The 26,426-nt window shown below is 55.4% G+C and overlaps 2 protein-coding genes and 2 long non-coding RNA genes across 18 annotated transcripts; 1 reads left to right on the forward strand and 3 right to left on the reverse strand.

Moving 5' to 3' along the window:
• On the forward strand, window positions 1–22,627 carry PPFIA3 (PPFI scaffold protein A3). Of its 12 annotated transcripts, none has more exons than XM_086353519.1 (30): window positions 1–357; window positions 5,064–5,318; window positions 5,575–5,676; window positions 6,052–6,216; window positions 6,574–6,648; window positions 7,112–7,186; window positions 7,498–7,719; window positions 8,729–8,875; window positions 8,963–9,097; window positions 9,641–9,724; window positions 9,849–9,980; window positions 10,415–10,477; window positions 10,612–10,691; window positions 10,970–11,114; window positions 11,659–11,852; window positions 12,991–13,213; window positions 14,273–14,436; window positions 14,555–14,682; window positions 15,360–15,453; window positions 15,804–15,885; window positions 16,579–16,779; window positions 17,440–17,502; window positions 17,670–17,696; window positions 18,771–18,946; window positions 19,360–19,457; window positions 19,657–19,832; window positions 19,920–19,988; window positions 20,221–20,392; window positions 20,904–20,975; window positions 21,047–21,837. In XM_086353519.1, exons 2-29 carry the CDS (start codon window positions 5,079–5,081, stop codon window positions 20,960–20,962), a joined length of 3,591 nt encoding a protein of 1,196 aa, XP_086209645.1. In that variant the 5' UTR covers window positions 1–357; window positions 5,064–5,078; the 3' UTR covers window positions 20,963–20,975; window positions 21,047–21,837. The 12 variants fall into 12 exon arrangements, with proteins under 12 accessions (XP_086209645.1, XP_086209646.1, XP_086209647.1 ...); XM_086353520.1 differs by having other exon boundaries at window positions 21,108–21,837; XM_086353521.1 differs by having other exon boundaries at window positions 11,665–11,852.
• Window positions 3,511–5,070, reverse strand: LOC147354211 (uncharacterized). Its single transcript, XR_015146271.1, has 2 exons — window positions 4,364–5,070; window positions 3,511–3,803 (listed from the first exon to the last, which is right to left on the reverse strand). It is a non-coding gene; the product is annotated as an uncharacterized LOC147354211 (long non-coding RNA).
• LOC147354212 (uncharacterized) lies at window positions 7,453–20,355 on the reverse strand. Of its 4 annotated transcripts, XR_015146269.1 has the most exons (5): window positions 19,731–19,870; window positions 18,157–18,648; window positions 17,813–17,964; window positions 7,976–8,090; window positions 7,453–7,862 (listed from the first exon to the last, which is right to left on the reverse strand). It is a non-coding gene; the product is annotated as an uncharacterized LOC147354212 (long non-coding RNA). The 4 variants fall into 4 exon arrangements; XR_015146268.1 differs by lacking the exons at window positions 7,453–7,862; window positions 7,976–8,090; window positions 19,731–19,870 and adding an exon at window positions 20,217–20,355 and having other exon boundaries at window positions 16,166–17,964; XR_015146267.1 differs by lacking the exons at window positions 7,453–7,862; window positions 7,976–8,090 and having other exon boundaries at window positions 16,166–17,964.
• Window positions 21,840–26,370, reverse strand: HRC (histidine rich calcium binding protein). The gene is made up of 6 exons (XM_086353537.1): window positions 23,853–26,370; window positions 23,707–23,777; window positions 23,096–23,164; window positions 22,767–22,821; window positions 22,259–22,295; window positions 21,840–22,076 (listed from the first exon to the last, which is right to left on the reverse strand). Exons 1-6 carry the CDS (start codon window positions 26,188–26,190, stop codon window positions 22,040–22,042), a joined length of 2,607 nt encoding a protein of 868 aa, XP_086209663.1. The 5' UTR covers window positions 26,191–26,370; the 3' UTR covers window positions 21,840–22,039.
• Window positions 26,371–26,426: the final 56 nt, after the last annotated feature.

The raw sequence follows: 26,426 nt of genomic DNA on the forward strand, positions 1-26,426 counted from the left end.
AGCGCTGGTTGCCGGGGGGAGGAGGGAGGAGGAATTTTTTGGCGGGGGAAGGTGGGATTTGGGGGGCGCTGGTGAGCACCCCTAGATCTGGCGGCTGCGGCCTCGCGGGGGGAGGCTGAACGGTGACAGGGGCAGGGGGCTATTTTAAGGGGTAAAGGGCTGTTAGACGGTGAAGGGGAGGGGGTCCCCAGCGCCCAAGCCGGAGCAACAGACGCGGAGCCCGCGCGAGCCGCGGAGACCGGGCTCCAGAGCTACAGATCCGGGCCCCGGCCGCCGCCAGGGGCCCCGCCCGGTCCCCCCACCCCACCCCCACGTCCCTCCTGCAGCCCAGCTCCGCCCGCAGCCGCCGCGGACCAGGTAGGTAAGAGCCCGGCCCGGCCCGCTTGGCAGCGCCCACCCGGGGGACCCCTCGCCGAGCTTCCCCCGCCTCCCCGAGAACCTGAATTCTCTTCTCCTTCCCCGAGGACCTCACAGCCCAGATTTCACAGCCCGACCCCAGAGACTCAGGCGTGTCCCTCCCGGTTCTCAGAGTCCCCAACCGAACCCTAGGATCCCAGGCGTACTGCCGCCTTGCGCCTCCTCCAGGGCCCAGGAGCCTTAATTTCCCAGGTCAGCCCCGGGAACCCCCTCTGGACCAAGATCCTCCTCCTCGGCCCAGTCCTGGGAGATCGACACCGGCCAAGGCTGTGTCAGACTCCCCCAGCTAGAGCCGCCCCCCTCCCCCGGTCGCGTCCGCATAGTCCCCCATTCGGGGACCCAGTCAGCCCATCTCCGGTCCTCCGGCTTGTACAGCCGGCCGAGTTCCTCAGTCCAGGCCGGCTCAGCGGCCGCCCTGGACACAGGCCCGCTCTGGAGCTGTCCATGGTCACCATTCTCGGCAGCCTTGCCTCCCCCATCTCCTGCTGCCGCCGCCGGGGAGGGGGCGCCGGCGGCGCGGGGATCCCCCTCGCCGCGCCTTTGACCCGGGAATACCCAGGCCCTCCCCGACCTGGGCGCCCGGGCCTCAGGATTCCTCTGGCCAGGCTCTCAGCCCCATCCTCAGCACCCCAGTTGTGGTGACCCCAGCTGCTACTTGAGGAGTCGGGGCTTCTGAATGTTCTTGCCTGGTCCACCTTAGGGATCTTGGCATCCGGGGATCCAGATCCTACCCGGCTCTGGAAGCCTTGTCAGTCCTTACTTCCTCTGGCTAGAGGCCCCAGCTGGTAGCCTTCACCACTCCAGGAAGGAATCCAGTTTCCCAGCCTTTACCCCCTTTAGAGACCCAGTTCAAAGCCCTGTTCCCCTCCAATAAATATACCCAGCCTCCTGGCACCCCAACATCTGCCCTCTTAGGGATTCAGGCACATGATTCCTCCTTTTCAGGGGCTCAGAATGCAATTCTTAATGCAATTCACTGGCTTCTGCCCGTCCTCCCCCTTGAAGACCTAAATGCCCTGTCCCTGATCCTGTCTCCCCTCAGCGACCCAGGAGTTCAGACCCCACCTTCTGTACTGCTCATCAAAGCCATCTACCCCTGCCTTCCCTTCCAACAAGGACTCAGGCTCCAAACTTCCATCTCCTGTCTTTTGCCTCCACAAAGATTCAGGAGTCCAGTTCCCCAACTCTGATCTCCAAAGTATCTAGCTGCTCAGCTGTTACTCTTAGGGACCCAAGTCCCTACAGCCTCACTATTGCCCATCAGTTCTGGTGGCCTTGAAAAACCCCTGCCTCATCCCCATATCAGCTCAGATTTTGGGCTTCCTGGGGTTTCCAATATTTTCCCCTGAGACCCAGGTTCTTGAGATGCTTCCAGCACCCCATTATGATTTTTTCATATCGTGATGCCCTATCCTTCAAGTACATTCTCAGATTGATAAGCCGAGCATACATCCCTTCCTCCAGATGTGCTCTGTGACCTAGGTTCATTTCGTGATCTAGAATTGTCTTCTATATTTCCAACTAAACAGGCACCCTGGCAGTGCTTCGTGGAATTCTTTCTAAATCCTAGAATACTCCCAGTGAACATCTCTGTTCCTTTTTCACCCAAGGTATGTTCTAAATTCTAGGTTAGATGCTAAATTCGAGTCATGATGTTCCCCAGGTAAATTCAAATTTCTAGTTAGTGCTCCCAAGCCAAGCTCCCAGCCCACTTTCCTCTCCTTAGATATGTTCCTTCCTCCCCCACAGATCTTAGTTCCCTGACCAGGGATCCAACCCAGGCCCCAGCAGTGAAAGCGCCTAGTCCTAACCACTGGACCGCCAAGTAATTCCTGACATATTCCAATTTTTAAGAAGCCAGTCTTTGCTTATTTTCTTTTAAAATTTCATTTTGGGTGTGTTCTAGGTTCTAGCCAATCCTTGGCATTGTTCTAGATTCTGTTGTTTTCCCAGGGGCATTCTCTGCTAGAATGTGTGTGTGTGTTCCATTTATGGGCTCTAGCTTTTCTCCAAACCACGTTATCAGTTCTAGGATATGCTTCCGTATTTCATTTTATTTATTTTTGGGCTTTGCTGTGAGGTATGCAGGATCTTAGGTCCCCAACCAGGGATCGAACCTACACCCTCTGCAGTGAAAGGCAGAGTCTTGACCACTGGACCACCAGGGAAGTCCCTGAACCTCCCTATTTTATATACCATCCAGTTCTACAGTCTTAAGTCCCCAGGATTACACTGCACCTTCCTTCTTCAGGTTCTGTATTCTAAGCCCATCCATCCCTACCTTCTCTATCTTTTCCCTCAGTGTGACCTTGGCTCAGAACTTGTCCCCTGGTGGATTGTGGGCTTCTTCCATCTGCCACTTCAGCATTCTAAACATGCTCTAGGCCCTCTCTTGTTCTGGAGTCTTCAGCCTAGAAATGTCCTCATTTCTAGAACACACCACCCCCACCCCCACCTCCTTTGCCAGCTCAGTCCTTATGCCAGTAAATTCTCAATTGCCAGAATGCCTCCTTCAGCATTCTCCCCCAGGCAATTCTAAGTTCCAGGCAAACTCCTTGCTATTTTCTAGGTTTTTTTCCTTTGCTCCAGGGCATGTTCTGAATTCTAGAGCAAATATTCTGCCCTCTGAGTTCTAACATTATCTAGACATGTGAAGAAACCAAGAATGTGACGTCTGTTATATTCTGTGTTATATTTTCGTCCCTGGTAGGTTCTGAGTTCTTGTTTGTCTTCTGACTTAGGTTTGTTAAGCATTGCGTTAGGTCTGTCCTTAGATATCATCTCCCTCCCCTCTATGTTTGGGGTTCTGAGGGTGAGCCAGACACTCTTTTAAGTTATTGGATTGCTCTTGGCTGGTTCACGGTTCTAGACCTGGGTTCCAGAATATGCCCCTCTATTTGGCCCCATGTGAGGCTCTTACCCCAAGCACATTGTATATATGGAAGCATATATCCTTTCTGCATGCTCTATTGTGTCTAGAGTCTACAGTCAGCCTTGTTGAGTTTTGCTTCCTTCTTAGGGAATCTGAAGTTCTAGAGCAGCCTCCTGAAAACATCCCTAGCTGCATCTCATGAGTAGGTTCTGAGTTTTAGATACCATGCTAATTTTTTTTTTTTTTAATTTCCTTAAGTCTGGCTTGCTCTCTTATAAACATTCTCTTGAATCTGACCTCTCCGTGTTTGGACTCAGATGTCTAGATTTCCAGATATACCTCTTCAAAGACCCAAGGTTACAGGCATCTAGTTGTCTCCTCTCCCAGGTCCTGGGGCTCTCAGTCCCTACCTCTCCTCCCTGGAGTCCAAGGTTCCAGTCCCAGGCTGTAGATATAGTCCAAATATTGGGTGGGGCTGGGAATTATCCACTCTGAGAACCGGTTATTCCTCTGCCTGAAGGGAGAGAAAGAAAGGAGAGAACAGAGTGTAAGTCCCTCCCGCTTTCCGCTGGGCCAGCCAGACCTGTCTGACCTGATGTGAGCAGAGGGAGTGTCTCGGAGAGCTCCCTTCATCCCCGCCCACAGCTCACGCACCCAGACTCCTGGGGCCTGGGGGCCTGGATTCCGAGGGAAGAGAAATCTGAAGGCTGAGATTTCTGGGTATACGGTTGGAGATTGAAAGCCCAGGCTCTTGTGCCCTGGAAGGAGAGGGATCTGGTCTCGGACTTCTGGGTCTGGGAAAGAGAAGGATGGAGGCTCAGACTCCTTTCTCTGGGAGACAGAAGGGACAGGGGAACCTAGATTCCTGTGACCTGAGGGAAGAAGTAGCTGGATCTAGGATTCCTGTGTAGTGTGAAATGGCTAGCATGGTCCATGCCATCTTTTTTTCCCCTCTGCCTGGAGAGAGTCTTTAGATTCTCCTGTAACTAGATATCTGGTCAATTAAGGAGGCAGGAATTGGGCTGAATAGCAGTTCAGGGCCATCCCTGTGACATTATACAGCTGACTACCTACCAGTGACCTCCTGAAGACATAGTCTTCCTCTCCTGGGCCTGAGTTTTCTCATTCATACAGTGAGGTTGAAGGGAATTCTCAGCAGGGCCAGAATAGGTAGACTGATTTTCCCACAGTGCCAGTGATGGGCGGGGCCTGAGCCCCTTGCAGGGGCGGGATTTGGACTGGAGGGGAGTGCTAGTGCACCCAGTCATGTCCGACTCTTTGGGACCCGATGGATTTCCCAGGCAAGAATACTGGAGTGGGTTGCCATTCCCTTCTTCAGGGGATCTTCTCCACCCAGGGATCGAACCCGTGTCTCCTGCATTGGCAGGTGGATTCTTTACCACTGAGCCACCTGGGAAGCCCTTGGGTGGGAGGGGAGGGGCTTCCAAGCTTTCCACTTTCTCTCAGGGAGTGGGTCACTCGGCTTTGGTTTCTCTCAGTAGGCTGAGTCTAGATTTGCTGCCCGTTGTCAGATGAAGTCTGACCTCAGTTTCTCCAAGTGCTCTCACCCAGGTCTGGTTTCCTGAGAGCATTGGGTTTCCGTTTATCTTGCACCATGATCGGAATGGATGGGTTTCCGTTTCTGTTGTGCACTTGCTTGGGTTGTCTAGCCTCAGTTCTCACTATGTAGTATCCCAGTGACCGTGCCTCAGTTTCGTTGCCTGCGCTCTGACGAAGCCGCTCTCGGTTCCCTGGCCCCTCCCGGTACACGCAGGCCAGCACCGCCGCCATGATGTGCGAGGTGATGCCCACCATCAGCGAGGATGGCCGGCGGGGCTCGGCGCTGGGCCCGGACGAGGCTGGCGGCGAGCTGGAGCGCCTCATGGTCACGATGCTCACCGAGCGCGAGCGCCTGCTGGAGACGCTGCGCGAAGCGCAGGACGGGCTTGCTACGGCGCAGTTGCGGCTGCGCGAGCTGGGCCACGAGAAGGACTCTTTGCAGCGGCAGCTCAGCATCGCGCTGCCCCAGGTCTGGGCGGGGCCAGGGCGGGGCCTGAGGGAGGCGGGGCCTCGGCTCGCGAAGGCAAGGGGCAGGGCGGCCGGAAGGGGCGGGACTTGACTCTTGGAAGGAGGAGGGGCTTGCCCCTAATGGGCGGGGCCTAGGTCGCTTGAAGGGGCGGGACTTGGCCAAGAGGGGAGGGACTTACTAACCTCCCAGTCCTTTGGAATGAGGGAGATGGGAAAAGGATTGATCTGAATGTACAGTTCTGCTCACCACTGAACAGGAGTTTGCGGCTCTGACGAAGGAGCTGAACTTGTGTCGGGAGCAGCTACTAGAACGGGAGGAAGAAATTGCGGAGCTGAAGGCGGAGCGGAACAATACACGGGTGAGGCGTCTTGGGGGCGGGACTTAAGCAGGGTGGGCGGGGCCTTGGGTGTTGAAGCCTGACCCATCTTTTTATACCCTTTCTTGCCTTCCTTTCTTCTTCCTGCTTCCACAACTTGGGCGGGTCTCCTCTGGTCCCCTCCTTCCTTCATGTCCCCTCCCCTATCTCCATAACTGTTCTCATTTTCTGTACCACTTCTTCCTGACCGCCCCACCCCCGACCCGTTATCCCTCTCTTCTCCGGACCTGTTTCTCCACACCTCTTTACTTGGCTCCACTTCTTCCCTGTGTCTGCCCCACCTGTCTGAATCCTCTTCCTGCACTCTGCCTCTCTTCCCTTGACACTTTTCCTTGGCCCGGTGCTCTATCCCTGTAGCTTCTCCTAGAACACCTGGAATGCCTGGTGTCCAGGCACGAGAGGTCACTGCGCATGACCGTGGTAAAGCGCCAGGCCCAGTCTCCGGGCGGGGTCTCTTCCGAGGTGGAAGTACTCAAGGCTCTAAAATCCCTCTTCGAGCATCACAAGGCCCTGGATGAGAAGGTATGAGAATCAGAAGAGACTGCATATAGAACAGAAACCTGTGGTCGGCTGGGCTGTCCTGAATGGCAGAAATTCTGGCTGTGATTGGTTGGAAATAGCCCAAGTGGGAAGAATGTTGACTGTCTTGAAATTGATTGAAACAGACTACTGCTGACTGAGACCTGATAATGGAAAAAAGTAATAGGATAGGAGTATACCAGGGGGTGAAGCTGCCTTGCTAGCTGGTTGGGGCTGCACACCTATTATAAATAGAGGAATGATAATGTCATCCTATCAGGTCCATCCCAAGGTGTTCTGCATCAGCTGTCCTTGATCAGGTCTGATCTCCATCTCACTTGGTCTTGCCCCCATCCTCAGGTCCGAGAGCGGCTGCGAATGGCGCTGGAGCGGGTGGCAGTGCTAGAGGAAGAACTGGAGCTGAGCAATCAGGAGGTGGGGGTGTAGCCAAGAAGGAGGCGGGACTAATGAACTACCAATGGGGTGGAGCTGATTGGATGGGTCCTAGAATCTACTGGGGACAGGACTAGGGCACAGGACCAATAGGGTTGGACTGTGGAGAACCAGGTTCCTAAGGTGAAATTCACTGGGCAGGACTAAGGGGAGTAGAGTACCGCTCTGTGACAGTGGGACTAGGGTTAGAACCAGGGCTGGGGGCGGCTAAGGGAAAGAACTGACTTCGGAGGAAATGGTTGGGTGGGGTAAGTCTGGGCACAAGGAGGCTAAGGTTAAGATTAAGGGTGGCTTCCTCTCTGGTGGGTGGCTAAGGAGAGACGAGGACACAGGGCCGAAGGGTAGACTATGGAATAAGGGTAGGCTCAGCAGGACCAGAGCCAGTGGGAAGTAAAACAGGGATTCTAGGACCCCCTTCACTCTGATCTCCCTTTCCTGTTGCCAGACTCTGAGCCTTCGAGAGCAGCTGTCTAGGCGCCGGTCGGGGCTAGAGGAGCCCGGCAAGGATGGGGATGGGCAGGTAAGAGGTGGACATCTTTCCCTCTCTTTGCTCTTCACTGGCCCCCATCCCTGTGGTCCTACTCAGCCCCGTGACTTTGCGATGGTCCCTTTAATGTTTGGTATGATTCTCACAGACCCTAGTCCATCTGAATCCCTCAGACTCTTGCTGACCTTTGACCTCTGATTCAGGTCAGCTAGCTGAATTTGTGATCTCCATGGCCCTTAACTGATCTTTGATTCCCCCTCACCCCTATCAGCTTTCTCTTTGCATTCTATCTCTGTTACCTGATCTGAGTTCTGTGCTTTCCTTCCTCACTGTCCCCATTCCAGACTCTTGCCAATGGCCTGGGTCCTGGTGGGGATTCGAACCGGCGCACGGCGGAGCTGGAGGAGGCCCTGGAGCGGCAGCGGGCGGAGGTGTGCCAGCTGCGGGAGCGCTTGGCGGTGTTGTGCCGCCAGATGAGCCAGCTGGAGGAGGAGCTGGGCACCGCCCACCGCGAGCTGGGTAAGGCCGAGGAAGCTAACGCCAAGCTCCAGCGCGACCTCAAGGAGGTGAGGCCGGAGCCCCTGCTGGGCTGCCCTCTGTCCCTCCCCCCAACCCTCCCTGTTCCCTTCTACCCATAGTCACAGAACTCATGAACCTGGATTCAGTCCACAAGGTGTGCGGATTCTTCTCTCTGAGCTTGTTTCCTCACCTGTAAAATGGGATTTATGGCCCTTGTCAGAGAGTTGGTACATGGCACATACATGGTAGTCACCCAGTATCTGGTCGTAGTTTTTATGTTACCACTGGGAAATTCTTTCCCACCTCTTAGCTGAACTCCATTGGCTGTATTTCACCCCATCCTGGCTGACGCTCCTTGATCTCAACTCCCACGCTGCAGGGACTGCTGAGAAATGTAGGGCATGGATTCTTTAAAGCACTGAATGAGAAAGAAGAGAGAGCACTTTTGCTTTCATCATCCACTGGGGCTTTTACCTCGGATTTGAAGTGTGGATGGCCCAAGGGCTTATTAGGAAGTGTGGTCTCACCACACCGGCCTCCAGGCAGATGTTCATCCCCCACGATACCCTGGAACACCTTCTCTGGTTTTATAAACCTGTGCTACCCTGGGAGGTCTTGGGAGATTTTGCCTCCCAGATGGAAAGGACATTTGTTTCCTGTGAGACCCTAGGGCATTTGCTCTGTGATTCTAAATCTGAGTTGTGCCAGAAGTTGCTGAAAAATGTAAGACTTGGGTTTTTGAGTGGGCCAAGAAGAGTAGAGACTTTCCATCCCCTGGGCCTTAGGTCATCCGTATGATAAGCTAGTACTGTCCCAGAAGTTTATGGGAGGTGCTGCACCGCCATTTTATCTGTCAGGTGGCAGAGGGCAGGCAATGTAATGTTGGCTATTCTCAGGAGCTCTTGGCAGGTGTGGTTCCATCTTTCTGACCCCCAGATGGCAGGGGACTTCATTTCCCAGTGTACCCTGGGGTGCCTGAATTGAGGTTCTAAGCCTAGGCTACCCACAGGACCTAGTGGGAGCTGTAGTCCACGCGGTCCTTTGTCACCTCTGCAGGCACTGGCACAGCGGGAGGATATGGAGGAACGGATCACAACCCTAGAGAAGCGCTACTTGAGTGCCCAGCGCGAGGCCACCTCTCTGCACGACGCCAACGACAAGTTGGAAAACGAGTTGGCCAGCAAGGAGTCATTGTACCGACAGGTGAGGGCACGGCCCGGGAGGGGCGGAGGGGCGAGGCTGTGGCCCATATGACCAAGCTCCTCCCTTTCCCTTGTCTGTGTCCCCCAGAGTGAAGAGAAGAGCCGTCAGCTGGCCGAGTGGCTGGACGACGCCAAGCAGAAGCTCCAGCAGACACTGCAGAAAGCAGAGACCTTGCCAGAAATTGAGGCCCAGCTGGCCCAGCGCGTGGCGGCTCTCAATAAAGTGAGGGAGACCTGGGGCGGGGCTTTGAGTCTCTGGGGCGAAGGGGTGGGGCTTAGGGGAGGCGGGGCCTAGAGGCTGGAGGGGTTGAAGACCTACAGCCTGAATTCAGATGGAAAAGGCAGGGCCTGGGATCTAGAAAGGGACGTGACTTAGAATGGGGGAAAGGCCTAGAGGTTTGGTGGAAGGTGGTGTTCTCTGCTAAGTCGCCCTGTGGACTGTAGCGCCCGCCAGGTTCCTCTGTCCATGGGATTCTCCAGGCAAGAATACTGGAGTGGATTGCCATTTCCTCCTCCGGGGGATCTTCCCGACTCAGGGGTGTTTTCTAGTTTGGACTAAAAGGATGGGTGGGACCTGAACTGAGAAGGGGACAGAGCTTATAGAAGAGGGCAGGGCTTGAGACTCAAGTGCAAGGTTTGGAGTTTTGTTGGACAGGAGCCTAGAGCTCCAGGGGCGGGGCCTGGAAGCCAGCCTTGGAGGAGGTGGGGCCTGGGGCCTGAACGGGTCCTAGTGGAACAGTCAGATGCCATGGGTTCCAACTTCCAGGCTGAGGAACGTCATGGGAATTTTGAGGAGCGGCTTCGGCAGCTGGAGGCCCAGTTGGAGGAGAAGAACCAGGAGCTGCAGCGGGTGAGGGGGCTTTGAGGCTTGGGGGATGAGCCTTAGATGAGAAGGTGGGCTGAAGTGGGTGGGAGCTGGGAGCAGGGGCAGCGCTCAGGGTTCCAGCACCTGTGCCCTGCTCTCCTCTGGGCAGGCCCGGCAGCGGGAGAAGATGAACGATGACCACAATAAGCGGCTGTCCGAGACAGTGGACAAGCTGCTGAGCGAGTCCAACGAACGACTGCAGCTTCACCTCAAGGAGCGCATGGGGGCCCTGGAGGAGAAGGTGCGCCCCAATCTAGGACTCCCATAAACTGGAATCTTGGGGGCCCAGACCTTTCCCCAAACCATTATCTGAGATCTCCTCAAATCTAGGCATCCGGAATTCGAATCTGACAGACTGCTCTATTGCTGGGACCAGCACTATTTCACCTGAACACCCTAGAGCTGAATTCTGGGGCACCTATACCCTGAATTCTTGGCGTTTCCCCAAGCCTATAGCCCTATGGGTCCTCAAACTCTGAATCTGCTGAAATTACACAGGATGCTGAATTCTGGGCTCCTAGGGACTTCCCCTCTTCAGCAGCATCTTCACTCCACAACCCTCTAGCTCACCATTCCAATCCACCCATTCCCCTTGGGGTCCCCTCAGGCCTGCCTCTGTGCACTGGAGGCTTCTTCCAGGTTCTGGCCCCTCACTGCACCCCTGTCCCCCTACAGAACTCACTAAGCGAGGAGATTGCCAACATGAAGAAGCTTCAGGATGAGCTGCTGCTCAACAAGGTAGGGAGGAGCCTGGGGGGTGAGGGCCAGAGAAATGGAGCAGGCTTTACTGGGGCTGGAATCAGCCCAGCTGGGAGGGACCGATCTCAGAAGGGGGCAGATTCTGACCTGGCCTCTCCAACCTCCTCCCCCAGGAGCAGCTCCTGGCTGAGATGGAGCGGATGCAGATGGAGATTGACCAGCTTCGGGGGAGGCCACCGTCGTCCTACTCCAGGTGACAGTAACTTTCCTGTGCCCATGGGGCCCCCTTGGCCAAGCACATCCCTTCTGCTTCCCAAGTCTCCCGATTCCCCTCCCTGTCCTCCTGAGACTTCCACTGGCCCCTCTTATTTTTGACCCCTGATTTCATGATCTCTGGCCCCAGACCCTTTTTTCCTGACTTTTAACATAAGATCCTTCTTCCAGTCCTCTGACCCCAAGCCCTTCCACATGACCACTGACCTCTATTTCCTTTTCCTGACCCCTTGGTCTCCACCCTCTCCATGCCCACAGATCTCTCCCTGGCAGTGCCCTGGAGCTCCGTTACTCTCAGGCACCCACCTTACCTTCTGGTGCCCACCTGGACCCCTATGGGGCTGGCAGTGGCCGGGCAAGCAAGAGGGGCCGCTGGTCAGGGGTCAAGGATGAGCCCTCTAAGGTCAGCAGCCACTTCTGGGGCCTGGACTGAGCAGGGCCTGGGAGGGCAGCAGTAGGAGGTGGTTCCCAGTATGCAGGGCTCTGGGTGGGGACTAGTGGAGAAGTAAGGCTTCCTGGGCCCACACTGTCTTCTCTTCTTTCATCATCCCCACTTGCCTTGATGTCTCCTCGCGTGGATGTCCTGCTGCCTGGTGAGAACTTTAGAGGAATGATGGGCTGGGAAGAGGGTTTTGGGGGAGATGATGTGCAAGGTGTAGAATCCTAGAATGGATGGGGCTAAGTGAAGAAAAGAAGTGGGCTGTGTCAAAAGAAACAGTGGACTCAGGGGAGGTTGTGGGGGGTGTCAGGGGGGGTCAAAAAAGGGCCCCACCAAGAGAGAAAGGTGGGCTGGGGAAACTGTGGGGACTGGATCACAGGGTGAGGGCAGTTAGTGTCAACGGATGAGGGCAGGGTCACGGAGGGTGGGAAGGGTCCGGAGCAGTGAGGGAAGACACAGCATCTGCCTTTGGCTCCTGTCCACCTGCCATCCTTCTGTCTCCACACAGAGACAGGAGTGGGAGAGGTCTGCCCCTGCGGGGTCCATGCCACCTCCATTCCCTGGCGAGCTGGATGGCTCAGATGAAGAGGAGGCCGAGGGGATGTTTGGAGCTGAGCTCCTGTCCCCCAGCGGGCAGGCAGATGTTCAGACACTGGCCATCATGCTTCAGGAGCAGCTGGAGGCCATCAACAAAGAGATCAAGTGAGCACTGGCCCAGTTCTTTCTTGTCCTGCCTGAGCTAAGCCCACAGCCCCTCTGGCTCTGGAGACTGATCTGAATACCTAAGCCCAACTCCTTTCCTAATCATCCTCAAGGAGTTCTCCCAGCCCAACACTATTCTGGAATAGTCTGAGGAAATACCCAGAAGTCTCCTATGTGCTACTTACACATTATACACCTCCCCACCCCAAACAGTACTCACAATTTCCCAAAATACCCCAGACTGCATCCTCAGATACCAAAAATCACAATCCAGTCCATCAAGAGTCCTCCATTATATCACAGCTTTCATGACTTCAAGCAGCCATTACCCAGAGACTCCCAGTACCCTAAGAATCTCTACACAAGGTCCCCAATCCAAAACACCTCAAGAACCTCGACTCTAGATAACAAGAACTTCTACCTGATATAACAAAAATCCTCAGTTTATTAAGACTCCCCCATCACGTAAAGTCTACTTGGATTCCCCAGCAATTGCCCTACTTAGCAATTCTCTGATAACACACTTTGCATGGGCCCCAGCAAACATATCAACCTGACCACCATCTTCCATTCCAACTCATTCTGACTGGAGATATTGACTCTCACCAAATGTCTCTATGACCTTCCCAGATCCCAGATTGACTTCAGAGTCCCTGATCTCAGCCTTCTCTTATTATGAGCTTGCTCTTTCTATCCTCCTTATAACTTGACCTCTTGCCCATGGTCATCCATTTATGATTTTCCAGAGCCACTTGGTCATCATCAGGGTCATCCTGAGGCACACTCTGGTCATCCTGTCATCCCTAATCTTTCCACGACCTCCAGAGCCTAACATGATCCCTTGACTCCCTTTGAACCTGTAAGGCCATCAGGGATCCACCAAGACCTCACTGTGCCTTCCCCAGAATTATTTTTGCTCCACCAAGCCTTCCTGGTCCATCGGGATCCCCAGACTCCTCCTTTTGGACGTGCAGTGCAGCATGTGGGATCTTAGTTCCCCAAGCAGGGATTGAACCTGCATCCTCTGCATTGGAAGCATGGAGTCTTAACTTCTGGACCACCAGGGAAGCCCCCCCAGGCTCCCTCTCCTGTTGCCTGCCTCAGTCCTCTCATCCCGTCTCCCCATTTCCCTCCTCAGGTTAATCCAAGAGGAGAAGGAGACAACAGAACAAAGGGCAGAAGAGCTGGAGAGCCGGGTGTCAGGCTCCGGCTTGGACTCACTGGGCCGCTACCGCAGCAGCTGCTCACTGCCCCCCTCCCTCACCACCTCTACCCTCGCCAGCCCCTCCCCTCCCAGCTCTGGCCACTCAACACCCCGTCTGGCACCCCCTAGCCCTGCCCGTGAGGGCACCGACAAAGCTGTGAGTATTCTTAAGTCTCCTCAGCTTGGTGGTGATGGTGGTGGTGGAGGGAGGTCATAAACAGGGCTCTCTAACAAACAGCAACGATAACCATCACACCAGTGATAGCAACCTTAGCTTCCCCTAAAAGCTCAACTCAGAGGGCAAAGGAGGACTTCCCTGGTGGTCCAGTGGTTGGGAATTTGCCTGCCAGTGCAGGGAACACAGATTCGATCCCTTCTCCAGGAAGATTTCACACGCTGGGGGGAGGCTAAGCCCATGCACCACTATTGAGCCTGTGCCCTAGAGCCCATGCGCCACAAGAGAAACCACTACAATGAGAAGCCCGTGCACTGCAGCTAAAGAGCAGCCTGTGCTCACTGCAACCAGAGAAAGCATATGCATAGCAATGAAGACCCAGTGCAGCTAAAAATAAATAATTCTCAAAATTTAAAAAAGGGGGGCAAAGGGGAGGCTGAGTCACTAGATTCCTGAACCCTAACTTGTACTTTAGTCAGACCTGATCTACTTTTACCTATTTTATGCGTTAAATTTCTGCATAGGATTTTTATTTTTTGGCCATGTCATGCAGCTTTCTGGATTTTAGTTCTCCAACCAGGGATCAGACCCTGGGCTCCAGCAGTGAGAGGACCAAGTCTTAACCACTTAACCACTGGATACAGAATATATATATTCTGTGACTAAATGTACATTTGAGAACTATTATAATGGCCCCAGAATTGACCTTAGAGGCAGGCACAAGAGCTATAACCCTGTTTTATTGCCTTAAACTCAGCTTTCCTATTTTCAGAACTTGTAAGTCATTAGATTTTCTTGAAACTGAGCAGATCCCACTCCTGACACCAGAAGCTAAGACAGTAGAAATATGGGCTCGTCAAGCTCCAGGGGGACTGAAGTTATTGGCTTTATATTTCTGCAATTCACTCCCACTTAATCTAGCCTATCTTTAGAAGTGATAGTCCAAATCAGGGGTATCCTAGACACCTGGTATACCTCCCAACTAATGAGGAGCCCCCAACATGATCCCTCTGACTCAGTAGCAACTCTGCCTGTCTACAGAATCATGTCCCTAAGGAGGAAGCTGTGGCTCCCCGAGGGGAGGGGCCGGCAATCCCAGGAGACACCCCACCTCCCACTCCTCGCTCTGCCCGCCTTGAGAGAATGACACAAGCCTTGGCACTGCAGGCGGGATCCATGGAGGATGGAGGGCCATCACGGGGAAGGTCAGTAAGAATAAGGGACGAGACAGGGAGGGACTTGCTTGGGAGGAGGAGATGGGAGTGGACAAAGACTTGGAACCTACCAGATGGGATCTACCTTCACTCTGTCCTGCTCACCCAGTGAGGGCACCCCAGATTCCCTGCACAAAGCTCCCAAGAAGAAGAGCATCAAGTCGTCCATAGGCCGTCTCTTTGGCAAGAAGGAGAAGGGGAGAATGGGACCACCAGGTCGGGACAGCTCTTCTCTGGGTGAGTCCCCTGATTTCCTCTCCCTTTCTTTATTCCTTCCTTCCTCCTCCTTTACATATTCACTTGACATACAGTCCTGTCCACAATCATTTGGTAATGCATTTTGAGCACTGGAACCTTGGCAGAAGTCGAGGGGAGAAGGGGCAAGAAGGGTACTCTGAGGCCTGCCTGAGTGATGGTTGGACAAATGAATTTATTTCATTTACCTGTTTTTTTTTTTGTTTTTGTTTTTGTTTTTTTTTAATAGAGAGGAGCTTGCTTGTCTAACTTGTGAAATCCAAGTTAGTCAAATTTTCAGGAATTTTATGAGCTGCTTTGACATCACATTCGGTAGCCTGAAATTGGTGGGATTATTTACACCATGGAAACTGGCAAATACTACCAATCAGGAAATACCTCTTCGTCCCCAGGGAGCCAGTTGTTAAGAACTTAGCAGCATAGCACTGCCACCTTTACCAAGGCCAGCCCAGTGCATCAGCTCTATTTGGGGGGTTTCTCCAATTCTTTGCCTAGGAGGTGGCATTGCTTCCTGTGTGGTTTTATCACTCCCTCTGTGTGGCCTCATTTACTAATCCCTCTGGGCCTCTGCTTTCCTGGCATCCTTCTCAACCCCCCAGCATCAAAGATTCTGCCTCCCCTCTGAGACTCTCCAAATTTTGGCCCCTCCCTGCCTCCAGCTGGAACACCCTCAGACGAGACACTGGCCACTGACCCTCTGGGGCTAGCCAAGCTGACGGGCCCAGGAGATAAGGACCGGAGGAACAAGAGGAAGTGAGTGTGGGTGTGTGGTGTGTGTGCGGGGGAGGGTTGGTCATAAGTAAGAAAATTCTAGGAGGGGGCGTCCAAGATCCTGAGCGTGCTTGGAAATTTGGGAACTCCTAGAGGGTTGGGGTTTTTTTCCCTCCTCTTTTCATTTGTTTGGTGTGTGTGTACATGTGTGCTGGGGGAGGGGGATTATAAAGAACCACAGTATTTGTGTTCTTTTACCTTCTGCCACGTTTTCTACATTCATAAAAGTTGTTTTTGTGGATGGGGCCGGGGAGCAGTTGGTGAAGGGAGCTATCTGAGAGGGCTAGGTGTATCTACCCCTGAGACCTCCTGCCATGGCCCTCTCTCTTCAGGCATGAACTTCTGGAAGAGGCCTGCCGTCAGGGCCTGCCTTTTGCTGCCTGGGATGGGCCCACTGTGGTCTCCTGGCTAGAGGTACTGGGGTCCAGAAATGTCCTGACTCTTCATCCCCAATCCCTCTGAGAATCCCATGGTCAGGGCTGGCTGACCCTGTGCCATCCTCCTGGCCCAGAGGTGTCGGGGAAGGGAGCTGGGGGGTGAGGTCCTGGGAGGGGTCAGGTTTCTTGTGGACCTTCCTGTTGCTTTTTATTCCTTCTCCCCTCGCCCCTCACCATGCCCATCTTGCCCCTATTGTCTCTCTCTGTGTCTTCCCATGCCTCTGTCTCTGGGATTCTCTTTCTCTATTGTCTCTCTCTCTGTGTCTTCCCATGCCTCTGTCTCTGGGATTCTCTTTCTCTATTTTTCTGCCTCTCCTCATCTCTCTGTTTTTGTCATTCCCCGTACTTCTTCCCATGTCTCTCTCTCTCAGTGTGCTTTGCTGCTTTCTCTCCGCCTCTCTGCCTCTCATCTCTGTCTCTCTCTCCCTTCTGACTCTGGGCTCACCCTTCTCTGACTGTCCTTCGTCTCTTTGTGTTTCCCTCTGACTCTTGATGTCTTTGCCTCACTGCCAATTTTCTCATGTCTTTCTGTTTCTCCCCCACTTGCCTTTCCCCACCTCTCTGTCTCCCTCTCCCCCTTTCTTTCTGTCCTTCTCCCATTTCTCTTGTGATATATCTCTGTCTCTCTGTCTCATTTCCACCCCTTCCTCACTTTCTCCCTCTGGTCCAGCTGTGGGTAGGCATGCCTGCATGGTATGTGGCCGCCTGCCGGGCCAATGTCAAGAGTGGTGCCATCATGGCCAACTTGTCAGACACGGAGATCCAGCGTGAGATCGGCATCAGCAACCCACTGCACCGGCTCAAGCTGCGCCTTGCCATCCAGGAGATGGTCTCACTCACCTCACCCTCTGCTCCTGCCTCCTCTCGCACCGTGAGTGTCCAGAGCCAATCCCAGCCCCTGCTGGAGTAGCCAATCCTCAGAGTACTGTCCTCAGAGTAGCCAGTCCTGAGTCCACTCATTCTAGCTCTGTCTTGTCAGATATACCCTGCTCCGCACAGTCTCTCACTGGATTATCTCTGAGGGTGGGACACCCTTCAGGTCTCTCTGCCTCCCCTCTACTTCCAACCCTCAGTCTGTCTTACACACCGCAGCAGAAGGATCCTATCCCGGAAAAAAAACCCAAATTCATATGGTTCTCTGCAAGTCCCATGATGAGGGGCCCCTTTCCCAGCTCCTTTTCTGCTCTGCTCCTTGACATTTGCTGCTCCCTTTTCTTGGAGCACCCCTCCCTCTTTTTTACCTCCAAGGCTGGCTCCTACTCATCCCTGAGGTCTCAGCTCAAATGTCACCACCTCCAAGAGGCCTCCCTAACTCAACAGCTAAACTAGTCCCCAGCTCCATCATACATGAACACCTATTTTTTTTTTTTTACCCCATGGCATTTACTGCCTTCTAACATTTTATCATTTTGTTCCATACAGAAAATGATGTGTTCCCATGCCTAATTCGGCTCCTCCAGGAGCACGACTCTCTTCCCCTCCCCTGTCCAGAAGCTCTTTCCCAACCTCCATAACACCTCTCACCCCTCAGTCCACAGGAAATGTGTGGATGACACACGAGGAGATGGAGTCCCTTACCGCGACGACCAAGCCTGTGAGTGCCCCCTGCCCGTGGCCTTGGGGGTGGCACTAACTTTCCCTGGGCAGGGGCCGGGTGGCGGGTGAGTCTGTGGCTGTCTGTCCGTCCGTTCGTCCTTCCCGCCCTCCTCCGCCTGCCCCTTAACCCACCCCTTCTCTCCCCTCTTCCCACTAACTGGTCAGGAGACCAAGGAGATCAGCTGGGAGCAGGTAGGGGGCGCGGGGCGGGCTGTGGGCGCATGAACAGGCTGTGCACGCTGCATGGACGCCCCTCCTTCTCCGAGCCCCGCCCCGCCCCGCCCCTCGCCGGAGCATTCCATCCTCACCGCGGGGGGGCGCTGCGCGGAGCTCTGCTCTGGGCTGTCACTGTGACTTGGTGGGGTCCGTGTAGAAGCCCGACTGTTCCATTGCCAGTGGTGCGCGGGTCATCCCACTATGGTCGGTTGCGCGGGCTCCAGGGGCTGTTTCATTGCTGTAACTAGAGGGAAACGCTGAGTGGCTCTTTGCCCTATGGCAGAGGGAAGTGAGGCTGTTCCCCTCACTTTGTACTGGGGCAAAAGGGAAAGCATTTGGGGCGGGGTTGCGGGTGGGCAGGGTACATCAGGCTGAGAAGAAGTTGGGTAGAAGGAAGTACATTTTATTCTCAAGAGGGCGAGAGGTATGAACTCACCTGAGTACAGGAGCTATGTTGGGTCTTTGTTTCCAACAGCCCAAGGTATGGATTGTTTGCTCATGCTGGGAGGAGTGAAGGACTTGGGGGTGGATCCAGAATATTGTCCTGGGCCAGATTGTAGCATCGGGCTAGAATTTCTCGGACAGCGCAAGAGTGGTAGATGAATCCGTTATCCTTTGTTGGGGAGGGAGCTACGCTGGAAGAATCTGTTGTGCGGACTTGGAGGAATAGTGATATTGGACTGATCAGTTGTTTTGAGTTGGGGACGATGCTAGACTAGTACTTAGATATACTGTTCAGATCACCTGAGGCTCTTATGAGAATGAGGATTTCGATTCAGTAGCCTAGGGTCTGAGATTCTGCAATTTCAGCAAGTTCGCAAGTGATAATGATGTTTTGAGTAGACAAGGGCCTGTGTTGTCAGTATGAAGGAGAAGGAAACAGTTTTGGATTGCCCGTTGTCCTGAGCAGAGACTGGCCATTGTCCTGCTACGGGATAGAGAAAGAACAACCTTGGATTTGGGAGAGAGAGGGTGGTACTGTACCCTTTCATACACACATGGGAAGGGGTCAGAAGGCCTGACTGCTCCCCCACCTGCCCATGGCCCCAGATCCTGGCATATGGCGACATGAACCACGAATGGGTGGGGAACGACTGGCTGCCCAGCTTGGGGCTGCCCCAGTACCGCAGCTACTTCATGGAGTCGCTGGTGGATGCCCGAATGTTAGATCATCTTAACAAGAAGGAACTCCGGGGCCAGCTCAAGATGGTGGACAGCTTTCACAGGTGAGTTGCCTGGCCAGTGGCGACAGTCCAAGTGGGGGAGGCCCCCACTTCTAGAGAGTCTTTGGCAAATAGGACCAGTGATGTGGGAATTAATTCATCTTGGACTATCTTTGGTCCTTTAGCCTGGATTGTTAGGAAATCCAGACTCCTGTGCCCCTTCCACCCATTAAGATGGTCCAGTAGGAATAGTCCAAGTCCTGAGACAGCTTGGCTAGCTGACCCCATACCCCTTACAGGTTGGCTAACAGGAACTGCTTTTTAAAAAATATCCCTGCTCCTGGGAAGGTCAGCAATCAATAGAACAGATCCAGTGGAGCAATTCCCCAGCCTCTCCCAGAAAACCACAAGCAACAGGGAAAACAGTCACTGGGGTTGTTGGGCTCTTCTGTGACTCTGCTATCTCTGCTACTCAGGGTGAGCCTGCATTATGGGATCATGTGTCTGAAACGGCTCAACTATGACAGGAAGGACTTGGAGCGGAGGCGGGAAGAGAGTCAGACCCAGATCCGAGGTGAGTAGAAAAGTATGAGTCCAGCTGGGAGCCATGTGGAGGGGTTTGGGACAGGGTTGGAGGAAGCATCAATAGGGAAGGGGAGGGAGGCCAGGGGAGACGGGGTGGAGACAGGAAGAGGAAATGGGGTTGGAGATAGAGGATAAACGAAGGACCAGGCCCCAGGAAGGGTGCAGCTGAGGGTCCCTTCCATCCCCAGACGTGATGGTGTGGTCCAATGAGCGGGTCATGGGTTGGGTGTCCGGGCTGGGCCTGAAGGAATTCGCCACGAACCTCACGGAGAGCGGGGTGCACGGGGCACTGCTCGCCCTGGACGAGACCTTCGACTACTCCGACCTGGCCTTGCTTCTGCAGATCCCCACGCAAAATGCACAGGTGAGCTGCCGCCGGGCCCGGGGCACACTGGGCATCCCCATCTTGCAGACTGCACGCTGCAGCCTCTCTCCCACCTCTCCCCTGCAGGCCCGGCAGCTCTTGGAAAAGGAATTCAGCAACCTCATTTCCTTGGGCACAGACAGGCGGCTGGATGAGGTGGGCGCAGCAGCAGCAAGCGTAGGGGACTCCACGCTCCCGGCAGCCCCTCTAGACTCGCAGCTAAAGGGGTGGGGCTTGATTGGCCAAGGAGTCGCGGTTGGAGGCGGTGCCAGGGAAGGGGCGAGGCTAAATGAGCGAAGGGAGCCGGAGAGGGGTGGGGTCAAAAAGAGGAGCGGAGTCCAAACGCGGCCCTAGTCCCTCACCAGCTGGCTGCACCCCTAATACCTAGGACAGTGCCAAGTCCTTCAGCCGCTCCCCATCCTGGCGGAAGATGTTCCGAGAGAAGGACCTCCGAGGCGTAACCCCCGACTCAGCTGAGATGTTGCCCCCCAACTTTCGTTCGGCCGCAGCAGGGGCTCTGGGCTCGCCCGGGCTCCCTCTCCGCAAGCTGCAGCCGGAAGGTGGGCGGATACCAAATGGGACAGCCTCTGCTCCCCTCCCCTTCTTAGGTGTCGGGGGAGAGACCATCTCCACATTCCAGCAGCCTTCCCGAGTTCTGAAATGGTCTAGTCCCTTTTTCCCCACCCACGACAAATGGACCGCTCCAACAAGCCAACTCCCTCCTTAGGGTGTGGAATGGATTAATCCCAGCATACCCCGTTTTCCAGGGTGGGAAATGAACTCGTCCAGTGTCACCTGGGGCATTTTGAAGGAATCGGAGGCTTTGAGAAAGGAATGGAAACTGGCTTGGAGGGAGTCAGGCAGTCGTTGGCTTCTCGGGAGGGAGAATCCAAGGGAGGACGCTTAGGTGGAGGAGGAACTGGGCAGGGGTGTGTGTGTGTGTGTCAGGGGTGTGTGTGTGTCAGGGGTGTGTGTGTGTGTGTCAGGGGTGTGTGTGTGTGTGTGTGTGTGTGCGCGCGCGCTTGCGCTTGCGCTTGCGCTTTGCTGAACCAATGCTCATTCTCCCTCCAGGCCAGACTTCTGGGAGTTCCCGGGCAGATGGCGTTTCTGTCCGGACCTATTCCTGCTAGTGTAGGCTTCCAGGTGAGGACCGTACTGGGCGATCTTGGGGATCGGGGCGGCACAGTGGATCTTCACGCCTGGCGTCAATGCAGGTGACCTCACTCGGACGGAAGAACCTTTCAGAGGCTGGGCTGTTCCCCCTCCTGCCCACAGTATGGTCTCGCCGGGGAGAGTGTACTGGGGAGCTCGCGCCGCGGACTGGACCATCTGTACAGACGAACGGGGAATGCTGGTCCCCGCCTCACAAATGGACTGGGCCTGGACCAAACCACATGCACTGGACTGAGAGGGGGGAAGAAGAGGGCAGGAAGAAATCCCGCCCCAAACTTCCGCCTCCCTATCCTCTACTTTGTAATTTATTGATCAGTTTCCGATGGGAGATGGGTGCCCTTTCCCCGCGGGAAGGGGGCGGGGCTTCCCTCCCGGGCCGCATGCGGGGAGAGGCTGACCCCTCCTCTTTCTTCTCAGTTGCGGGGCCCAAGTCTTCCTTCTTCGTCCGAAAGGAGGGGAGGGGGGACTCGCTGCTAAAAGCCTCGCCCCTTGTGCCACTCAGCCCCGCCCCGCCGCGTCCCGTCGCTGGTGCCTGGGGTCAGCTGCGGGCGGGGTTCCCTCTCTCTCCCCAGTGTCTCGTGTCCCCGAGGCCCCTCCGCCCCCCGTGCTGTGGCCGTGTTCGTGCCCCGGGGGTACGGGGTGCAGAACTGAGCTCCCCGTTCCGCTCCGGCTCCGGGGTTTGCATGGGAGAATCCTCTTTCCACGATGCCACTGGGCGACGTGGCGTGGGGGGAGGAAGGACGGTGGGGGAGCCCTCGCCCCCGACTCTTGGTCGGCCTCCCTGCCCCAGGCGTCACTCAGTGATCACGGGTAAAGAGAACTGTTTCAAAAAGCTCCCGTGTTGACTGATTTATTTATCAGGACCTAGTAACCAAACACCTCGAGGAGTTCAGGCCCCTTCTCCCTCAAATCCACGACCCCACGCCTGACAGTGAGGTCTCGGGGAGCACGTTTATTCAGAGAAATAAATATGGCTCGTGGAAAGGGGTTGGAGGGCCAGGGAGGTATGTCTGCGCCGCAGCCACGAGGCTGGGTCAGGGTTCCGGAGTTTCCAGCATGTCTGCCAGGGCTCTGGAGAGAAGGACGCAGAGATTGGATAGTCGAAGTGTCCCTAGCTCACCCCAGGGCGCTTAGAGGTCCTTAACCTGCCCATTTCACCAAGGGGGAAATAGAATCCCAGGGTTGTCTAGTAATTCATAGCGGGACAGCACCTTTCTAAAGGAGCCCTCAAACTTTCCCTTCCACATACTTACTGGTACAGGGACGAGGAGAAATAGTCGACGTAGCTTCCTGTGGGAGAGAAGAGGCTTGAGGGGTACACCACGGGTTAATTTGGGGGTCACTTTTCACTCAGTCCAGGATCAGGACTAGCTCCACCCCCCTTTCTGGGTTCCTTCTCCCAAATGAATTCCTTCTTCCAGGACACCTTTGAAGGGCCCACTCCTTCCCCTCGGCTCTGGGTGTTCTCATTCTTCAGGAGCCCCATTCTTGTTTTGGCCCCACCCTCTCGGTTCTCGGCTAGCCCCTCAATCCTCCAGGCAATCCTAACCCCTTTAGTTTTGGCATCTATCCCCAACCTTCCCTCTGTGCGGGCCCCACCCCTCAGTGCTCCTCCCATTCCTGTCAAAGACGCCCAGCCTGGGCCACGCCTCCCCACATAGCCACGCCCTACAGCCTTCCGGTCCCCTCCTCGGGTTGGCTCCGCCCCCACTAGTCCCCGCCCCTTCACCAGGGTTCCTCCTGGGCCCCGCCCATGCTCACCCGGGGAGCAGAGAGTTTCGCAGACCAGCGGGCAGAGGTAGCAGAACTGACAGTGCTGGGGGCGAGGACACGGAGAGAGAGAAATAGGAGGTGGTCAGGGGCGGGGTCAGGATGGGGCGTGGGCACTACGAGGGCAGGAGACTAGCTGCTGAGACTAGCTAGGTGGAGGTTAAGGTCAGAGGTAGGATGGGGTTTGGAATCCAGGCTACATCAAGAGTAAGGGGTTAGGTCGGTTTGACGGCAGAGGGCAGGATTTGGGGCTGGGGTTGCTCAGCTGGTCCGGGGCCATCCTGAGCCTGGGGGATCCTTGGGTCTGGGAGAAGTCTCACCTGGCATTGGTCGCAATGCTCTCCCATGTTCTCCTCGTCACAGTGACAGTTCTCACATTCAGTGCATCGCTGGGGACCAGAGGAGCCAGGTTAGACGGAAATGTTTGGGAGCCATCCACCAGTTCTCCACCCTGCCGGCTGGACGTTTCCCCAACTTCTCAGCCTCCTCACCTCCAACACTGAGCTCAGTTATCTTCCTCCAACCTGCTTTCCACCCTCTCATTTCCCTATTGTAAGGTGCCGCGACATCACCTTGTTACTGTGGGCTGGACGTTCGGATACTCTCTTCACCTCCTCCCTCCCTGCTCTCCGTCTCCAGTCCTGTCCCACCACCTGCCCCCCCCACCCCTCGGCTCTGCCTTGCACCCTCCTCCCTGTCCTCGGGTCTGCAAGTGCAGCTCAGGCCTCACCCTCCCACTCTTGGACCATTGTCCCAGCCTCCTCCCCAGCCTCCTGGCCTCCAGTCTGCCCCCCAGGTAGCCCCAGAAGTGTCTTTGTTCACTCTGAACTGTCGCTGATTCTCCTTTGCTCACGACCCTCCCAAGGCACACCAGAGCCCTGGAACAAAGTCTAGAAACAGCTTGGTGGGTGGATCTGGGTTGCAGACATACATTGCAGAAGGAGCAGTAGCCACACAGGGACCCAGGCTGGTAGTTCCCATACTCCTGGGCATCCTGCTGACCTGTGGGGACAAGAGGGCAGCAATGACCCACGCTGACTCCGCTCCTCCCCACCCCCAACCAGTCAGATCACTCACCCGTGTCCTCGCCACTCTCCTCCTCACTGGAGGCACCTCCAGACACCTCCTTCCGGGTCAGCGGGTTGGGGATGATGGTGAAGGGGAGTTCATCTTCTTCGAGCCCCACCTCCTCTTTGTCTTCCTCCTGGTGGTCTTGGTTCAGTGGGACCCAAACCTTAGCTCTCTCTCCTCTCTTTTCCTCCTTCTCCTCTTCCTCCTCCTCCTGGCTCAGGCTGAGGCCATGCCCTTCCTCCTCATCTTCCTCATCCTCCTGGTCATCCAGGCTGCCATGGCGGGTGTCTTCTCCCTCTTCTGAACCTTCGTTGGCTTCTTCATGGGAGCTGTGATCCTCTTCCTTCTCTTCCTCGTCCTCCTCAGAATCGCTCTCCCTTAAGTGGCTTCTATCCTTCACCCCGATATGTTCTGGGGACTGGGGGCTCATCTCTTCCTTGATGGACCCTCTGTGGCCAGTCCCCTCATCTCTGTGGTCTTGCTGCCTGTGGCTGGGAGCCTGGTGGCCAAGCCTGGCAGGGATGTCCTCATCTTCCTCCTTGGGGACTCCTTGGTGGTCATGGCCAGGGACTGCTTTTTTATAATCTTCTGGGAAGTCCTCCTCCTTAGCGCTCTTGTGGCCTTGGGGTTGGGGGCTTGCAACATGGTGGCTGAACTTGACTGTGATCTCCTCTTCCTCCTCCTCCTCCTCATCTCCAAGGCCATGGTGGGTATGTCTGGGGGCCTGGTGCCAGTGTTCCGTGGACAGATCCTCATCCTCGTCTTCCTTGTTGCCACCATGATGGTGGTGATGTTCCTCTGAGTCATCTTCCTCCTCCTCCTCCCCATGATCTCGGTGCCTGTGGACTTGATGTCTGTGCTCGGTGGAGACAGCATCATCTTCATCTTCATCATCTTCTTCTTCTTCGTGGCCCTGGTGTCTGTGGCTGGGGCTGTGATGGTGGTGATGTTCCTCTGAGTCATCTTCATCCTCCTCCTCCCCATGATCTCGGTGCCTGTGGACTTGATGTCTGTGCTCAGTGGAGACAATATCATCTTCATCATCATCTTCTTCTTCGTGGCCCCGGTGTCTGTGGCTGGGGCTGTGATGGTGGTGATGTTCCTCTGAGTCATCTTCCTCCTCCTCCCCATGATCTCGGTGCCTGTGGACTTGATGTCTGTGCTCGGTGGAGACAACATCATCTTCATCTTCATCATCATCTTCTTCGTGGCCCCGGTGTCTGTAGCTGGGGCTGTGATGGTGGGGATGTTCCTCTGAGACAGCCTCCTCCTCCTCCTCCCCATGATCTCGGTGTCTGTGGACTTGATGTCTGTGCTCAGTGGAGACAATATCATCTTCATCATCATCTTCTTTTTCGTGGCCCCGGTGTCTGTGGCTGGGGCTGTGATGGTGGTGATGTTCCTCTGAGTCATCTTCCTTCTCCTCCTCCCCATGATTTCGGTGCCTGTGGACTTGATGTCTGTGCTCAGTGGAGACAATATCATCTTCATCATCATCTTCTTCTTCATGGCCCCGGTGTCTGTGGCTGGGGCTGTGGTGGTGGTGATGTTCCTCTGACTCATCTTCATCCTCCTCCTCCCCATGATCTCGGTGCCTGTGGACTTGATGTCTGTGCTCGGTGGAGACAGCATCACCGCCATCATCGTCACCTTTGTGGCCCCCATGTCTGTGGCTGGGGCCATGGCCGCGGTCGTGTTCCTCTGAGCCGTTTCCGTCCTTCTGCTCCCCGCGGTCCTGGCGTCTGTGGACCTGCTGTCCATACCCAGGGGAGACATTCTCCTCTTCCTCGTCTTCATCTTCCTCTTCTCTGTGGCCTCGGTGGGCCTGCCTGACGATGTGATGTTGGTGATGCTCACTGGACACAACTTCCTCCTCCTCCTCGTCTTGATGGCTCTGGCTCCCGTGGCCGGGCAAGTGGTCCCCGCGCTCAGCTGAATCATCTGCGTCTTCATTTCCGTGGCGTCTGTGTCCGTGGGCCTGCTGAGCATGCTCGGGGTACTCCTCCTCGTCAGAGATGTTCTCATCTCCCACCTCGCGGCCTTGGTACCTATGGCCTTGAGATTCTCTGGAGACATCTTCATCCTCTTCTCCGTGGTCTCCGTGGCCCCAGAAATGGTGCCCATTGTCTGTGGAAACATCCCTGTTCTCATCTCCATGGCCTCCGTGGTGGTCAGACTTGCCCGAAACGTCTTCTGAGGACCCCGAAGCTCCTGCATGGTCGTCCCAGTTGCTGGGGCCGGGTCCAGCCCCTCTCAGCTGCTGGGTCATGGCGGGGGGGAGGAGCAGGCTAGCCACTGCGGCCCAGAGGACAGAAGTGTGCAGCCATGGCCCGCAGAGGCCCATGGGGACAGACGGGCAGCAGAGCTGCTCCCAGGGCTGGCTCCCACTGCGGCTGTGGCTGCAAGGATGGATGTTGGGCTCCTTGTCCCTTTGGGGCTCCTTCCCTTTCTGGCTCCGTGTGTCGTTCCTTTGCTGTGTCCCTCCCCGTCTCTGCCCTCTGGCCCTCACAGTCAGCCTCTGGACACCCCTCTGAGGCTGTCTTCAGAGTCCCCTGACCCCCCTCGCAGGCCCTCCCTCCC

The sequence above is a fragment of the Bos grunniens genome, chromosome 18, assembly GCF_055505025.1.
Source record: "Bos grunniens cultivar Pamir isolate PY7600 chromosome 18, Bosgru_T2T1.0, whole genome shotgun sequence".
NCBI lineage: Eukaryota > Metazoa > Chordata > Mammalia > Artiodactyla > Bovidae > Bos > Bos grunniens.

Coding starts and splice junctions, on each gene's coding strand:
- PPFIA3 (XM_086353513.1), top strand. CDS start 5,079: ATGATGTGCGAGGTGATGCCCACCATCAGCGAGGATGGCCGGCGGGGC. Junction 10,692..10,969: donor CCACCGTCGTCCTACTCCAG/GTGACAGTAACT, acceptor CCATGCCCACAG/ATCTCTCCCTGGCAGTGCCC. Junction 17,697..18,770: donor AGGAGATCAGCTGGGAGCAG/GTAGGGGGCGCG, acceptor CCATGGCCCCAG/ATCCTGGCATATGGCGACAT.
- HRC (XM_086353537.1), bottom strand. CDS start 26,190: ATGGGCCTCTGCGGGCCATGGCTGCACACTTCTGTCCTCTGGGCCGCA. Junction 23,165..23,706: donor GCTACTGCTCCTTCTGCAAT/GTATGTCTGCAA, acceptor TCTGGTCCCCAG/CGATGCACTGAATGTGAGAA. Junction 22,822..23,095: donor AGCATTGCGACCAATGCCAG/GTGAGACTTCTC, acceptor CCTCGCCCCCAG/CACTGTCAGTTCTGCTACCT.